We start from the raw sequence: 18,250 nt of genomic DNA, 5'->3' as shown, positions 1-18,250 counted from the left end.
AAGTTCAGCTGGTCAGGCTGAGCAGCAGGGATGGTGATTTGATTTCACATAGCCAGATCCCACATGTATTTGGGACAGTCTGGCTTGATAACATGCTAAGGGTGGTGCCAATTCCAGGGAGGCAGATGAAGTGGCTGGAAAGGAAGGTGGTAGGTGAACTGCTGTATCTGTAGGACACCATTAACCACTTCAGCGCTTTCATGGACGGACATAAAAGGGGGTTTCAGAGAGAGGCACTTATCCCTGGCTGATGAGAAGCACTGGTAAGTAAGTAAGTGGAAGTCACTGAGTCTTCCAGCAAGTCTGAAGCTAGAGTTCCAACACTGGGACTGAAGCTGGTAACCCAAGCAGGCAGGCAGAAGTTGCTTTTTTGAGCCAGTGATGGATTATTCCACTGCCTGACTAGGCTGCAAGACAGCTCCACAAGAAGCTCACAGCATTTGGTCTCCATCAGAGATTGGGGAGAGGCAGCTGTTGCACTGAGTGGAACAAAGCCCTTTGGCCTGAAAAGACAGACTCCTACAGAGCACAATTTGATTTCCAGCTGGGGCAAGCACAGAAACCAATCTGAAGTCAAGTTTAATGATTCTAAGGGTTTCCTATGCTCTACAGCTCAAGGGAAACCAGGGGTCTGAGAGGTAACTGTTGCTGTTGTCAGAAAATATTCTGAGCTAGGTTATATTCTTAAGGGGGAAAATGTGCCCGCTGCTTGCTGGCTGACAGATTTAGTCTTCCCTCCCCAATGAGGCATCAGAGGTAAAATCCAACACAGGTACGGTGAGTCTTGATAAAAGAGAATTCTACTGAAAAGAGAACTGAAACAGAGAACTGATGGTTGCTATTTATACGCTCCACTTCTATTTCAGTTTGTTGAAAATATAATAACTGAGATGAGTATCTGAATAAGAGTGAGTTTTCAATACTGAAAGACAGCATATGAAAAGTGTGACAAGATATAACATTTTTCTCTTTTGAATTCACTGCTTTGGAAGGCGTTTCTCACTGTGTGTGGGGAGTGGGGAAAGGAACGTAAGCAACTGGATCTAGTGCACTGCTTAGCGACCTAATTCTTGAGCGTCATGTTCAAGTTACCAGGAATCAGGCAGGAGCCAGACGAACTCATCTGGACGGGGTCAGACACTAGTCAGGTCATCATGAATCAGGACACCGTCAGGATACAAGTAATCAGGCATATCTGAGTCTGAAGCACTGGACGAGGTGTCCAAGCAGCAACCAGGTAGAGCCTAATTGTGCAGACAGACATCTTCCTGTGCCTCTCTTTGGGTTTAAATAGGAAGCCCGGACCAATTAGAGATCCCGGTGTTCCTCCAATCAGGGCCCAGAAGAGGCCTCAGTGATGTCTTCTGGTTTCTTGTTCTCTCCATTTGGTCAGCAAGTAGTGATCAACTGGGTGTGAGCCAGGGAGGTGTCAGTTGACTAGCAATCTTGCAGGCTCAAGACACGTGGGGTCATTACAGTGTGTGTCTAAAATGTAAACTGTAACTAACTGAGATGTTTCAATAATACAAGTATACACACATTTGCATATATGTACACAAAAACAAAATACCTCAAATGAACTGAAGTGTTCTGTAATGATAAAGGAGGCAAGTTGCTACTGTAAAGTCTTTTTGTTATATATAAAAAGTCCTATGTGGCAGATACACATGTACTTAACAAAGGAAGAATAAATATTCAGTAAAACATTTTGACCCTGATTCTCAAGACAATAGGTTTGTTATTGACCACATAAATCATGTGACCCATTTTTCCATGTTTGCATGTGTAAATGGGATATGGTGTGCACTAAGAGCTGGATTTTCAGTGTTCATAGTGATGGGCTCAAACTTGGTCATATGCAGAAAAAAACAGAACATAGCTATTCTGGAAATATTGTATTTCCAAGACCCAAAGATTTTCCAACTACTATTTTCATTATTCCTCACAACATCAACATCCAACACTGTAATTGCAAATAACCGTTTTAATTATCTAAATGTATGCTAAGTGACTAGAAAAATAAGATTAGAAATCATGTGGTCCTTAGGCTTTTAAGGAGACAGGTATAAGGTGATTACTTACACACACATAAATACACAGATATCGTCACTCATACTCATGCCTGCATAATAACAGCAAACTTTCACCAAGATTAGTAGAAGAGCTAAGCAGCTAAAGATGAAGGAGCAGATTGATTAGAGTTTGAAAGAGTATGGTGGTGGATGGAGAAAGAAGGGGAAAGTGTTAATTGACTAATTTTAATGTAGAGGAAGCAGAGGGACCTAGTTAATAAACTGAAGACAAGGGAGAGACTTGTTTTGAGAACAATCCCGGTGTAGCCACTATCCCACCCTTATGAATTAGACACTTACTCCTTTAGTTGTTTAGTTAACTTGACAACCTGAGATGCCAATGACATGCATGTCTCCACAACCACTAAGTAACGGGAACACATGGTGTGTCCATGTCGTTCAGCACTTTGTGAAGGTTTCTCTCCAGCACGGTTTTGCATGGTGACATTTGCTCCATATTCAACCAATGTCTGCGAAGATGTAGAAAGAACACGAGTAGCTGTAAGTGTCTTTAAAATCTCTGCTATAAACTAAGGCAAAGATTTTCAAGTCAATGGGAACTGCTGAGTATTCCTACTAAGGTTCCTAAAACTGAATTTAGAACCCTGACTTCAGGCACACAGTTTTGAAAATCTTGGTCTAAATTATTTTTAAAAATCATCCATACAAATAACTCTTCAGTAAGTCAGAGCTCCTAACTTGACAATCTGAGGCTAGGTCTACACTACAGCGGGGGGGTCGACCTAAGATATGCAACTTCAGCTACGTGAATAGCGTAGCTGAAGTTGCGTATTTTAGGTCGACTTACCTGGCTGTGAGGACGGCGGCAAGTCGACCGCTGCCGCGCCGCCGTCGACTCCGCTGCCGCCTCTTGCCGCGGTGGATTTCCGAAGTCGACGGCAGAACGATCAGGGATCGATTTTATCGCATCTTCACTAGATGCGATAAGTCGATCCCCAATAGATCGATTGCTACCCGCCGATCCAGCGGGTAGTGAAGACGTACCCAAAGTTAATAATGAGGAACAGGAGTAATTTAGAATACTGAGCTATCCCTTCATATGATTATAGACACCAGATGATATATTTCCCCCCTCTTGCTTTTCCTGTCCCACAGTTAACTTGATTTTACACCTTTTGTTACTTTGTTTGTGTAATGTAACTTTTATAATGGGTTTTAAATCTAAAGTATACTCTGGGATTGAGATTAGTGAATGAAAAGTGTTTACAGTTGGACACCTGCCAAATTTTGCTTGTGATAATCAGGGGTGAAAATAAGATAAAATACTTACCGGTATGGGGGCCTGGCTCTGGGTCCCCGGAAGGGGCGGGGCCTTGGGCGGAAGGGGTGGGGCCTTGGGGTCAGCCTCCCCCAGCCAGCCCTTCCACGCTGCTTGGCCCATGCTCCCCGGGGGCTCCAGCGGTGATTTAAATGGCCCGGGGCTCTGGCCGCTGCTGCGGTAGCTAGGAGCCCGGGGCCCCGGGGAAGCTTCCCCTTTTGCCTCCCCCCGCCCCATCGGCTGCCCCTGGGTGGGGGGCGGAAAAAGGGGCAGCAACGTTAAAGCGCTGCCAGTATCCACTTCTTACTGGTACGCCGTACCGGCCTACTTTCACCTCTGGTGATAATACAATAAGCCTTTTTCAAATGCACTTGTACAAAATCTGTCTTTTTCTGTGAGTGACCAACTAGCCTGATTTTAAGAATGCCTTACTATGAAATTACCGATCTGAGCTTTTCAGCTCAGCTGGGTTTTCCCTGGCACAGGGAATCCCTGGGTATAATAAGGTCAACGTAGCTAGCTTTCTGTCCTGGTCCCTTGGCATAGGAGCATGTTGGAGATGGAAGGTGTGGCAGACTCAGAGGGGTGACAGACACACTCGAAGAACTCTAGTAGATGGGAGTGGCACAACTTTCCTTTACAGAAGCTGTGCTTTTTTAAAAAAAAAATCTGTTTAATTATTATTTCAATCAATTTTCCTGGTACTGATATAAAGCTTACTGGTCTGTAATTGCCAGGTTTTCCCCTACTGGTTTATTTATCAAATAAAAAAATATTTTCAAAAATTCAGGACAATTTATTCAAGTTAACTCTTCAGAAGGGAAACGGGACTAGTCTTGCTTCCATTTAACTTCATTTCCCAGAATGGACTGGAATTGTTACTGTTCCATGCAAAATCATTTGCTAATCACTACTCTTTCACAATTTATTGCACAGCTCTAAGGGACACTGTCAAAGTTGGTAGCCTTAAACATTGACCTACCATGACAGTGCTCCCATCTGGTAGGTCCTACACCTTTCGCATTCCTTCCATCTATTTCTTTTCCAACTGATCGTTGCAACTATCTGAAAAATAATAACAAAAACACTAAGATAGGGATTGCGCATGTGCGCTGATTCGTTTAATGTGACTCTCACAATAAACTGGGCAGGGTCCACTCCTGATGTCTTTCAAAGCAGGGCAGCATATCACTAACAAGAAAATTCAGGAATCAAAGTTTTGTAATGGTCATGTCTCTGAATCTGTTTGATCGATTTCTTACCTCAACGTCTGCTGGTTCAATTTTCCCCTATTGCTCTTACTACGTACAGATGCCTGAAATGACTTTCCTGAAATTAGCACTCCTTGTCTATGATTCTCAAAAAAGACTACTACTGGTCAGATACATTTTCTCTGTCTCTCTCTTCCTCTTGTCCCCGTATCTTCTTTTTCCCATCTTGGCTTCTGGTTTTTATCTTCCACCCATGTAGTTGATCTTCTCTTTTCCTCTTCTCTCTATTCTCCTTCCTTTCTGACCAATATCTTTCTCACTCTGCTTTTCCACACAATCCCTTTGCCATCCATTTAGACTAATTCTTTCCCCATCCATTATTCATCCTGTCAACAATTTTGGCTGCCTAACACAAGAAGTGCTAGCAGCACTGAACACTAGAATCCATTCTTGTGCACAATGCTTCTAATGATCCCCAGGGATTAAGACTGTGCAATGCTGCAGCTTGCTCAGCATGCTGTCGTTCATCATAGTGCACCCTGGCTGTTCATGGTTTTTCCCTCCTTCTGGATAGTTGCAATGGTTTGCTCGAAAGAGAAATAGATGGCAAGCATCAGAAAGGTAAGAACTTTCAAAAGACGTCAATGCCAGAGTATGCCTATCAATCCTGACAGAGTCCCTTTCAGCTCTTTAGAAGTTCATTAACTCATTAAGGGGTAGTCTCATCTTAATGCACATGGAGTCATGTTATTTTTCTTTGTATCAATTAAAAAAAACTCTCAAGAATTAAGGACTGAATTCCTAGTCTCATTACAACAGAATTACTTTGGATTTACACGAGTATAACAGAGTGGAGTTTAGCACTTAAGGTACATAAGTTTTTAGAAGTTTCACTTTGAGGCCTTACTTGTTCAAGCTTTTTTATGGTTTTAGTATCTTTTTATTATAAGGATTTATTTCTTACCTATAAGGTTCTCCATTTTGATATTAAGGGCTTTTAATCTGCAGATTTTTAAATTTAAAGGAGCTCTCTGAAATAAGTGTAGTTAGTACTCTACCTGTATACATCCTAAATAGCCATGCTGGGCAGCTATATGTACTGCACTGTTACCATCCTGGTCAACTTCATCCAAAGAAATCCCTTGTTCTTGCATAAACTGGAGAAGCCACAGAAGTATTTTCTCCTAGGGAAAAAAATTAAGAAAGAAATAAAACAAAAGCAAAACTTATTAGAGATGGCACTGGTAACACTGCCTATTATTAACGTTGCTTGAAACTTCTCATAAGACCCTGTTTTCAGTTCATGTATCCCCTTTAAAATTCTTCCTCAGAACAATCTCTGCGGATGCGTGCGGTGTTGGCCAACAATGGTGAAGGACTATCCTTTTGCTGGGTAGTGCCCTTAAATTTGAATTATCAGAAAACAAAAGTACAATAAGTATTTTAGAGAAATGCTTGTATAGGATTAAAAACAATTATAGTTTAGAAATGTTCTTATATAAACTGCTCTGGTGAATATTAACGTCCAAACTTTGGAAGCTATCCTCAAATTCTGTCCCTCCAATTAGCATGGTGCAAATTATGCTATTTAGTCACCTATTTATCATCTGATTGTACCTAAAAATCAAATGCTATCATTTGTACCAGTAGTGGATTGCAAGCACAAAATTAGAGGCCAGGTTCAAGCCCATTTAAATGTTTGCCCCTAGATTTTAGTTCTAGGTAACTTACTGTTAATATTTTTAAACATTAAAATAACTTCCATATCTCAAATGACTACACTCTTCAATAGGTATACCCCCAAATGGCATATGTAGATAAATTAATTGAATGTTTGAGTAATACAGATGAAAAATGAATTCTTGAATGCCAAAAGGCTGTTTCGGTGTCCAAGAAATCATTTGGTGTATTTTGAAGATGAAGATTCTTGGAAATGCACAGAAAATAGAGATGTTTTTCAACTAAATTAATTCAAAGAAAATGAAGGATGATAACAGGCAAAATCTATAAGATTTGGGTAATGTAAAATAATCATAAATGTGATTCACATCTGCAATAGACTATAGATATTGATCAGTTATATCTGATATTTTCAAGGCTTGTGACTATCATCCACTTGCAATAGTTATTAAGGTTAACCTACACTTGTAGAATGCCAGATCTAATTATTGTGACAAAGTTCCTCCTCTATCTTGGTGGGTCCTGCGCTTATTGGCGGATTTTCTTGCCTCAGAGATTCACCATGTGGGTTGGGGAACAGCACAGAGACCTTCCCCTCTGGGAGAACCCACAGTCCAGGTCAATTGGGAGGTTTGGGAGGAACTCAGGCCCGCCCTCTACTCCGGGTTCCAGCCCAGGGCCCTGTGGACTGCAGCTGTCTATAGTGCTTCTTGTAACAGCTGCATGACAGCTACAACTCCCTGGGCTACTTCCCCATGGCCTCCTCCAAACACCTTCCTTATTCTCACCACAGGACCTTCCTCCTGGTGTCTGATAACGCTTGTGCTCCTCAGTCCTCCAGCAGCACACCCTCTCAGCTCCTTGCGCCTCTTGCTCCCAGCTCCTCACACTCCCACCACAAACTGAAGTGAGCTCCTTTTTAAAACCCAGGTGCCCTGATTAGCCTGCCTTAATTGATTCTAGAAGCTTCTTCTTAATTGGCTCCAGGTGTCCTAATTAGCCTGCCTGCCTTAACTGGTTCTAGCAGGTTCCTGATTACTCTAGTACAGCCCCTGCTCTGGTCACTCAGGGAACAGAAAACTACTCATCCAGTGACCAGTATATTTGCCTTCTGCCAGACTCCTGTACCCCACTGGTCTGGGTCTGTCACATTATTAAAAAAAAAAATCTAAATTTCCCCAAACAAAAAGTTCTAAGCATATGTCAGTCATGATATGCATCCTTCCATGACATGCTGCTCCAGGTGAAGAAGGAGTGACTACGTGATTATTGGGGTGAGTTTACGGTCTGTCAGTTTGTCTGTTGTGTGCCTGCTTGATTTGAGTTTATAGTGTCGTCTGTTTTGGGGGCTATGTGCTGAGCCTAGAAGCCTCCCAGGCAAGGCTGAGAGCTTCCTAATGAGGTTCTAACCTGCGAAACTTTAATTTCTGATCCCTTTAGTATCCCTTGAAAAGGGGGCGGGGATAATGCAGTGAGAACAAGGATTTAAAAAGCCTGCTCCCAAGCGATCAAAGGAGCTAGTGAACAGGGGAGTTTTGTGAGGGAGATTAGAGAGAGAACGTGAGAGCCAAAAACACCTAACAAACATACTGTAAACTTAGGCCAATAAACTCCCCTCAAAAAACAAAGAACAAACAAAATGAGGAGAAATAATGCAGGCAGAAGTCCAGCAGCAGAGTGGGGGCTATCCAGTTTACTGCTCTGAGTGAAGCATGTATGATTACCTGCCTTGTGGGCAGCTGGTGTATATGTGCATTAGGTGCAAGCAACTCATGGCCCACAGAGACCAAGTACAGGCTCTTGAGACCAGAGTGACTGAAATGGGGGGAGCTAAGGGAGACAAAGAGATACAAAAGACAAGACTTTCAGGGACATAGAGCGATCCCAGCCCTGGTCTGACAGCCTCAGTGCTGAGGAGGATGAAAATCTCAGGGAAGAAGAACATCAAGCTGGAGCGGAGGGAAACAATCGCATAGTTGGGACTCTCCTTCCACATGATCTCAGAGTATCCTCTTGTACTGAGGATTCCCCTCTGGGATAGGGGACTTCTATTATTGGAGACAGGTAATAGCAATGGAGGATTTGATTATTAGAAATAGAGATAGTTGGGTTTGTAATGATCGGGAGAACTGCATGATGAATTGCCAGCAGGTGCAAAGGTCGTGGACCTCTTAAAACAGCTAGATAGATTTATGGGCACTGCTGGGCAGGAGCTAGTGGTCATAGTACGTATAGGTACCAATGACATAGGGAAAAGTAGGAGAGAGGTCCTAGAAGCTAAATTTAGGCTGCTAAGAAATAGATTAAAGTTCAGGACCTCCATGGTAGCATTCTCTGAAATGCTTCCAGTTCCATGCATAGGGCCAGTTAGACAGGCTTGTGCACTTCCCCTGTGAAGACCATCAGGCTTTGACTGACCCCTGAAGAAATTGGGAGGGAGAGTAACCTATCCACCAGAGAAGCGAGACAGGGTTAGCAGCCCATTAGTTCTTTCCCACAAAAGACGCAGCAGAACCCAAGAATGATGGAGGTCCTTTGGGGAGGGTTCACTGTAGGGCTTATTTGGGGAAAGGGGACCCTATAGTAACAGAGGACTGTATAATCTAGTAGCGTATCCTCCCCCAAGTTCCCCACAAATCAGTATTACTGGCAGAAGCATCCAAAAAGCTGAACCTTTTAAGGTTATCCATCACTAGATTTATATGTCGATTAGGTGCAGTATAAGATAAGGTTAGTTTACAACGTGCTTTTAGATAAAGCTCAATAAAAATGGCTAGAGGTAAGCAGATGTTATTCAAGTTTTCCCACACCTTGCACCATTGCCATGCATCTAATTCCTAAATCGTCACACTTTTGGCAAATTATTTCAGGCTTGTAGCCTCCTGGAAAGAGCATGTAAACTGTACCATATTGCTTGGCTGTTTTCTGATGTGGCCAAAAGTCCATTAGGACCATGATGAGATGACTAATCTCTTCTACCAGAGGTGAGAGAATAACGTACCAACCTAATGCGTCACTTAACCCTACCCACAGCCAATAATTTACACCTTGATGGCAGGAACTAGAAGAAGAAATAATTTTAAAACACATTAATTAAAATATGCAGTTGTACGGCGCCTTAACATTCTGACTAATTAAGAAAGTTTGTATTTAATAATTAAGAGAGGTTGCATTTAGTAATGAACGTAATTTCTGTTGCAAAACATTTGACTTGAAGAACAGTATAAAAGGGAATTCTTGTGCAAGCATTGAATCAGTCTCTTTTAAAAAGTAAAAACTCATTTAAAATGGAACCATACCTGACCATAGGAACCTGCATAGTGAATAAGGCTTGGGTGATCTTTTGAGCAACTTAATTCAGCAATGGCTTCTGTTTCGCTCACCATCCACCGTACACACTCCAGTTGACCATTCTAAATAGAGGAAGAGAAGGATTAAAAAAATTCCAGTTGTTTTAGATTCCAAACCATATCTACTATATATGGAAATGCTAATGAGAATCATATATGCATGCTGATTTTCATGTAAATCATCTTAATTTGTTTGCAACATTGTGTTTATATCTACTGATAACATATTTGTTAACCCAAGTGGGATGGCCTAATTATAACTTGATACTGATAACATTTTGCCTACTTAAATTTACCCTGGAGATTTATATGAATAAATTATTCCTCCCTTTCCCTTCTAAATGCCTGTTGTATAGAGGTTTTGGCACAGAATGGCTGCTGAATGACACCACAGATGCGGCTGCATTTCAAGAGTAAATGAAGTGATACTTTAATATTCAAGCTGTACAGAATGGAACTCTGCTTGTGTTACTCATGAGACTAGTCCCAGCGATTTAGAAGTCAAATCAATGGGACTACTACTTGTGTGAATAGATAGAGTATGATTTGGCCACATATTTTAAACTTTTACTGTCACACAGTTAAAGGGATACTCTCTAGATTAGGAGATACAAAATTTGACCTGTCTCTATCTGCCATTTCTTATTTATCTTTTTGTAAAACCTTTGTAATGCTCTATCTAAAAAGTTTCAAGTTACTTTACTCACTTTCTTATATTTCTCTCAATTTAATTGAAAATAATTAAAGCTGTGAAAATATTTTAATATATACTTTTAATCGGTCCTTTAAAAGAAATCTTACATCTCAGATCCTTGCTCTAATGCAGCCAAATTTAAAACTATCTTGACAAAACAGTATCTTTTTTACCACCCCTCAAATAAAATCTTCTATTTTGAGACTTTTTAAACCAAAGAAATGGATAAATGACAGTGTTTGCTAGACAACTAAAGTCATCAAGGGGACCCTTTGTAATATGCAACACAAGCACAACACATTATAATTAACTGAACTTGTGCCTGAGTCTCCTACACGATACAGTACCCATGCCTTCATAGTATAATAAATATACATAGTGCTTTTTATCTCAAAGGATGCCCACACATTTTATAAACAAAATCAACTATTGAAAAACAGCCACCCACTCTGGGAAGGAAGACAATGAAGTTAATAGAGTATAGCAACACTATCTCACAGGTTAGGATAAGAAGTAAAGAAAAATACGATACCCAATTGAAACTGCAAGACGACTTTAGGTAGACAGAATGTAGATATCCAGACTTGAATTTGGTCATGACAATGATTCTAAGGCTATGTCTATACTGAGCACCTTACAATGGCATGGCTGTGCCACTGCAGCCGCGCCTTTGTAAGATACGCAGCGTAGCTGCTCTTTGTCCCTGGGAGAGAGCTCTCCTGGCAACAAAATAACACCACCTCCAACGAGGGGCGGGAGCTTCATCACAAGGAGAGCGTTTCCCACCGATGAAGTGCTGTCCACACCGGCGCGTTTTGTCGTTGAAACTCTGGTCGTTCAGGGGGGTGATGTTTTATACCCCTGAGCGAAAAAAGTTTTAACGACGAAAGTGCAGTGTAGACATAGCTTAAGATACTTATAACTCTGAAAAGCAATTCACTTGCCAAGAGTAGTTAGACATCGATTTAATTCCTTATTTGAAAGATGGCAGTTTAGTTTTACTGTCAAACTTCCTGCACACCATTGGATTTTACTACAGCACAACAGCACTATAAAGTTTCATATTTTACTGTATAATAGATTTTCCCATAAGCTTTAACTTTTTCCCAGATGACATTCATTTTTGTAGTTTCTGACAGGCTGCATGCTGTGCTCTGCAAGAGGTAAATTTTAACTTTGGTCTAATACTCCAAACTGCTCTTGATATCTAAGAAGTTTCAGCTTCAGATGTGGCACATTGAAAAAAACAGCATTAGAAACTACCAAAAGTGCTGTCATGCTTTACCAACACATATTTCCCATACTTGTCTTTAATGCTATACTCATCTGAATGAAAAACAAGACATAGTTATAGCCAGGATACTAGTTTGAATCTGAGTTAATATGAATAAAAGTTCCTTGAAATATAACAGCTGATTTTTCTTAATACCAGTTAACTAATTTAAAGTTAGGTTAATGTGTATGTGAAAAAACCAACAACGACCCATTAAATGATGCAGTGGTTTATGGCTGACATTAACTCTTTAAAAGAAACACATTTTTATTTACTTATGTGACATCAGTCAATGACAGAAATACCCCCTTTTTGCTTTAATTTAGCAAAAGGACTGAAAATAACATCATTTTGGTATCAGCATTATTTATAGCCATCACAGATTATTTAAGACCAAGTCACCTTTATTGCTAACCCAGCTGGTGTTAGTTGTTCATTGTTCCGCTCATTCAAACAGTCTTCTCCCATCAAAGAAGTGAGATGTTGCAAGCACTCTGCATGTCCCTGTGATGCTGCTATGTGCAACAGATTGTTTTCGCTTTTATCATGAATTTTGTCCAGATTGTCTGCTGCTAGGTGTGGCTGTGCAAAAAGGAACAGTGGAAAATAAAGTATATCAGTTATGCAATTTGGGATAAAAATTTAAACAGGATATCAAGTCTCATGGTTCAGGATATGAGCCAAACACTTAATACGTGGGCCTATGAAGAACCATTCTCCATCCACATGTTATTGTACATTTGTCCATAACAGGGGTTTTACACTTTCCTCTAAAGCATCTGGTGCTGGTGTAATCAGAAACTAGAAGGACTGTTGGTCTGATTCAGCAGTTCCTAACAAGATTCCCATATACAGAGAAAGGTCATGTCCTGTGGTTTGGCCTTTCTGTATAGTTTCTGGTTACTTTATCTGACAGAATATACTCACATTTCAAATGTTTTTTAAAATTTGTCCCTTTTCTTTTTTGCCATTATCTCTAGGAGTAATTTGGCATAAAGTGTCCATGACTCCCCTTAGCAAATTTGCCGATGCTTCCCCTCCCTCCCCCCCCCAGTTTCATGTGCCACTAGGAGGACAAATAATTGAAAAAGGTCAGATTTTTCCTAGTTCATGGTAAAAGTGGCAGTTTATATTAAGTACAGTGAAAAATGTAATTAAGCTCTGAAACTTCTGAATGCTACTTTGTTAGCTAGTTCCCTTAATATTATTTATATTGCAATAGTGCTTTGAATTATTGGATTCACCAATGCACAGACATTTGGCAATATGTGATCCTTGCCTGAATCTTATTTTAAGACAAAACATAAATGTTTTTCAGAAATAACGGGAGGGAGAGGAAGAAGGGAGGACAAAGGAAAGGAGAAACAGTGACAAGATCATATGGTTATGCAGATTAGCTAGCACACAATCTGATTCAATTAGGTGTTTTATACAAAAATCCTCTGCATTTCTTTACTTCCAGTTTTTTGAATTCTATTTTTATTATTTTTAGTATTGTGATCTATTCCTCTGCCTATTTCTAGTCTTTGAATAACTCTGCTTTTGTCTTTGTTGTGTTAATTATGTGCCATTGTGCTTGCTTTAGACTGGTAAAGCTAAACAAAAGATAGTACAAAATACTGCATGCACTGCTACTCTGACAGCCTTTCTGAGTCTTGCCTTCCCTGCATCATGACGTTAATTTGCAACTAGTTACTTTGGAAACACCTATTCATGGTTTCTAATCAAAGAGCTGAAACTAACCAAAACTTCATATGGGTCAGAGGGCAATCGAGCTTTAGTGTGAGCTCCCATCTGTGAATGCTTCTGCAACAAACTGGCATAAACACTCCTGAATAATAATCAGAATACAACAGAAGCCTCTCTGTTCCCATGGTCAGCATCTGAGTAGAAAGTGATGTAATCCACAAATAACTGAACAAAGTGAACTGCAAACATTCTGTAAGGCAGAACTTCATAAAGAAATAAATTTTAATTTAGCAAATAAATAGATTTTAAGATGAAAAGCATCTGCATTTTATATTATTTCAGTGTATTACCTAAATTACTAATCTTGTCCATCATGACTACCTAAGATTAAATATCATATTTGTACATAAACTCCACAAGTTTCATTTGGAAACCCATGCACTCAGTTTCTAATTAAAGGGGATCAAATGGAGTTGCAACGTATGATATGCACCTAATCAACTGTCGACTTATTGTATTGTCTTACAAATGTGTTTTATTATAAATGCCTTATGAAAAGGATGACACTTACCAATAAGGATATCTGTCCTTCTTTCACAATGTTTAAGATGCTTTTATTTTTTTTCACGTCTTCACCCCTTTCCTCTGGGCCTCCTGAGCTGCTCCAGTTCATATTACTGTTCAGTTCATCAAGTTTGTTTTCTGTCACGGCTGTCTGCAGATGAAAAGTCCTCAGCTGGCAGTTTGGCATGGTCTTCTCAGTTTTATGAGCTTGGGGATCGGTAAATGTCCTGTTGAGGAAGCCCTTGCTCTGGGCTTCAGTTTCATGGACTGAGCTACATTTAACTAGAGGCTGGGAAAGCGCTAATTCTTCAGCTAAATGCTTGTGCTGATTAAGGACAATGGACTGCGCATTTCTCATCTGAGAGCTTTTCACAGGGGACAGAACACAAAACTGTGTCGTGCTGGCTGGCAAGTTCTCACTGTTTCCTGCAGAGCAGGTCTTGCCACTCAGACCATTCACTGTTGAACATACACCCAAAATCCTTTTCTCTGGAGCCACCTTGGTAAAAGCAGCAAGTTGCTGGCTTGATTTAATGTAAGGCACATCCAAAATTTCATCCATGTCCAGGTCATAGTGCTCCAGCTCCCCAAGCAAAACACCAGACTCAATGCTTTTACTTTTAAGGCCTTCTCCATCTCCTGAACACTGATCATCATTCTGAGATGCAGGGTGAGAATCGCTACCTTTCTGGTATTCCACCTTCTGGTTCTTTTGGTCATCACTTTCATTGTTCTCTGAGCTCTCCGGCTGGTGCTTTAGTGGGGAAACCCTCTTCACTGGTCTGAACTTACTGTACATGTCTGCAATTCCTGTTGGTTTTTGTGCATTTCCAATAAGAGTTGAAACTCCACAGCTCCAGCTAGTGCTTGAAACTACAGAAAAAAAGGAATTTGAGTAAGAACAGAATATTTGTATCATGTGTATATGTTTATCCTGTTGTATACTTTGAAGATATGATATTCCAGACCAAGCACAAGGAACAGAAATTTACTAGAAAACATGTTGCATTCACACCTAAGCAGATTTGCAGTTAACCATACTTCTGCTACAGTAATACCAAAATTAAACAGTCTGGAAAGAAACGCCTTTCAAATTTGACATACATCTTAAACAAAAAGAACGGAACCAAATTTAATGAGAAAAATATAAACCCCAAGTACATGACGCATGTAACATCAATTGGTAAAGGTCCATTGGCATCCATATTAATCCTGTCATAAAACCATGCTAACCTATGCTCTGCCATTTTTATCTCATTGAGCTTCATTGGAAGAGTGGGATATTCTTCTGGGAGTTTAGCAATAGGGCTGTTTGGAAATTTCCCATCACAACTGACTTTTCACTGGAAATTTGGATTTTTGACTAAAAGTTCTTCACAAAAACTGTTCTTTCTGCAGAAAAATTTTATTCTTCATCAAAGAACTGAAAATGAGATATATCTATTTGGATATGCCACTATGGTGCCTCAAGGGAGCTGTAATTCCTTGCCTCATATCCCCATTCTCCTCCATGGGTCAGGCTCCCCAGCTTGACTTTATGCGCCATTATATATTGCAGGCATGGGACTCCCGTGGTGCACCACTTCACCTCACCAACAGGGAAGACTGTGATGCTTCATAGGAAATGTACTCTGACCAAGGGAGCTTGTAGAGGAGAGTGGGAGCATGAGGCACCTGAACCTCAACTCCCATGAGGCATTACATCAGAGTTTCCCAAACAAAATATCTGGCTTTTTTGGTGGAAATATTTCAGTTCTGTATTTTTCATGGAAAATTTCAAACTATTGGTTTTCTTTCCATTTTGGTTGAAAATTTTATGCAGAACGCCTCAATTTTTCAACCAGTTCTAGTCAGTAGAAAAATCCTCCACCCTTCCATAACTACAAAAAGTACAGTCCCAGTTCATCATAACCCCAGTGCCCAGGATCAGTGGAACCCCAGTACTAAGTTTCCTTTATATTTATATTTTTAGTGGGGGAGGTAGGAAACTCACCAAATTTCTTTCAATATATATATATCAAAGAAAATAATAACAATAATAATAACAAGACAAGTAATTTAGTGGGCCAATACAAAGAACGCATTGTACTGATTTATTTATGTATTGTATAAGATTCTAGGTTCAAAGGGTTACACTTTTATGTTGGTTTTATTTACATGTGAAATTTTTTCCAAGTGATACAGGGAAATGGATACCATATGTTTTCCAGCTGTTTTGTTCTGACAGGAACCATTAAGGACTCTGAATGGAAATGAATTCTGCCTGAGTCTTATGAAAACACTTCTTTCAACAGAAGGGTCTAGACAGAGAAAACGGCATCAACATTTTGTTTGTCGTCACTTTCCTTATGCTTAGATCCATTATTCTGTTCCTACGCTGAAACAAGCTACCTCTTTGCCACTTTTTAATCTTAAAAATTTTAATCTACACATAACAGTGATAGTAAAAATATTAAACCTGATGTTAAGAGAAAGCAAAAGCTGCTTTCTACAAATTTTCTTGATTCACCACATGTTCATTTAATTCTTGTTTCCTGCATTACATCCACAGTAAACCACTTTTTGCTCATTACTCATTTTTCCTTCTATTTTGTCCACTACATAAGCCGGACATTTCTTTATACTTACTGCCTACAGAAAAGCAGATTTAAACCAAAACAATTATCTATGTTTCCTCTAACTCATGAATATATCTACTTATTTAAGCAGAAAGATGGATTGATATTGCACATAATACAGGACTAGAAGGTTGTAGCATTTACCCACAGGCCCCTATAGGGAGTGAGGCTGATCTGACAGGCAGGCACAATCTCTTCTGATGCTGCTTTCTGTGCATGGGGATTGCATATTTTGCACCAGCCATTACACTGACAGAGTGCTGATCCCCCATGCACACCGGCCCCACTCCACAGACCTGTGCAGAGAGGAGCAGGGCCATGATTTTGCCTCCTCCCCACCCCCTTGTCATGGACTTCTTCCCTGAGAGATCAGAAATCAGTAGGGGGTTTGATTTCCAGAGAGCTGAGGGCTCAGGGATTGCTATTGTGAGCAGCCTTTACACAGATGCTCCAGTGGAAGAAGGCTCTTGCTCACCCCTCCACATTCATGAGGTCATGCAGAAGCCATTGGCAATCAGGGTCAAATAAAGGCTAACTGCTTGACTACTCTAGAAACCATGACACAGGTACTGAACTGGAACCCAGGAGATCTTATTCAATTCCAAGATCTGCTGCACACTTACATAACCTTTGGTACATCACTTATACTGTGTGTCTCCGCTCCCAACTATAACAAGGAGATAATTCTTCCCTACTTCATAGGAACTGCAGAACCCAGGTTTCCTGAAGCCCATGCTAGTGCCCTAACCACTAGACCATCTTTCCAGTATGCAAACTTCTCTATGAACTTGCTCAGGAACAGGAGGTTTGATACTGGGTGGTAGTTGGCTAGGTCTGATGTCAGGGTGGGTTTCTTCAGCACTGGTTGGACAACTGCATGTTTGAAGGAGAAAGGGAAGATTCCTTCTTTGAATGAGGCATTGGCTATTTTGGTGATGAGTGGCACTTGCTGTTCATGACACTCTTTCACCAACCAGGAGGGTCATGGTTCAGAGGGTTTGGGCTGAGACTTTTTCCAGGTGTCCAGTACTTCTAGAGGCATGAAAGGACTGAACTCTGGGAATGCAGAAGGGCTGTTCATTGGCCAGTATAGGGGGAGAAGTTCCATGGAGTCTCAGAAGTCCCATTCTGAACATGTGATTATTTCACTGAAGTGGGATGATAGTTCCTTGCAACACTTGGTACTTGTTCTGCTGTGGACTCCAGGCAGTCAGGGTTAATGAAGAGGTTTACCACCTTGAATACCTCCTTAGCAACTTCGGAGGCTGCCCTATGGAGGCTGAAAGGCAGGTTTCCTGACCTTAATACTACTTTAGCATAGGCTTTGAGAGATTCTCTCTGTTTTGACTGGTCTGTTTCAGCCTTTGTTTTCCAACATTGGTATTCAAGTTTCCACCCCCTCTCTTTTCATCTGATGCAATGTGTCAGAGAACCAAGGAAGTCTGTGTAAGTGATGGGGAGGAGGGTACTGCTTGGACGCCACTGGGCCAATGGTCAAGACTAGAGCATGATGATGATATGCTGCTGTTCTTAAGCATGTTTTGAAATTTGATGGGCTCCATGAGTCTTCATAATCATATCAGGGTCCTGGGTCTTTCTTGTTTCCTGAGAACTGGGAGAGCTGTGATCATTTCCTTAATGAGATGACTGTCTTTCCAAGATAGTAGCTGGGTCATGACGTAGTCTATAATGACATTTAGCTGTATGGGTTGGACTGGAGATGACATGTGAAAGTGATAGGGAGGCAAGTGAGGAAATGCGTTTTGGGGCTTTTTAATCTGAGGTGTTGTCAGCATGGAAGCTGAAGTCTCGCAGGATGG

General features: G+C 40.7%; 1 protein-coding gene across 1 annotated transcript in view; it reads right to left on the bottom strand.

Annotated features, from left to right (window-relative positions):
* Nucleotides 1–18,250, bottom strand: part of SNCAIP (synuclein alpha interacting protein) — a 57,126-nt gene that overhangs the window by 17,325 nt on the left and 21,551 nt on the right. Inside the window, exons 3-7 of the mRNA XM_065406513.1 lie at nucleotides 13,820–14,685; nucleotides 11,962–12,141; nucleotides 9,542–9,655; nucleotides 5,621–5,746; nucleotides 2,373–2,542 (exon numbers count right to left, since the gene is read on the bottom strand). Of these exons, the coding sequence (XP_065262585.1) occupies nucleotides 2,373–2,542; nucleotides 5,621–5,746; nucleotides 9,542–9,655; nucleotides 11,962–12,141; nucleotides 13,820–14,685 (1,456 nt within the window). The remainder of the gene's footprint in view (nucleotides 1–2,372; nucleotides 2,543–5,620; nucleotides 5,747–9,541; nucleotides 9,656–11,961; nucleotides 12,142–13,819; nucleotides 14,686–18,250) is intronic.

This window comes from Emys orbicularis, chromosome 6 (genome assembly GCF_028017835.1).
Source record: "Emys orbicularis isolate rEmyOrb1 chromosome 6, rEmyOrb1.hap1, whole genome shotgun sequence".
NCBI lineage: Eukaryota > Metazoa > Chordata > Testudines > Emydidae > Emys > Emys orbicularis.
The sequence above is the reverse complement of the archived record's forward strand: the minus strand, read 5'-3'. Positions and strand labels throughout refer to the sequence as shown.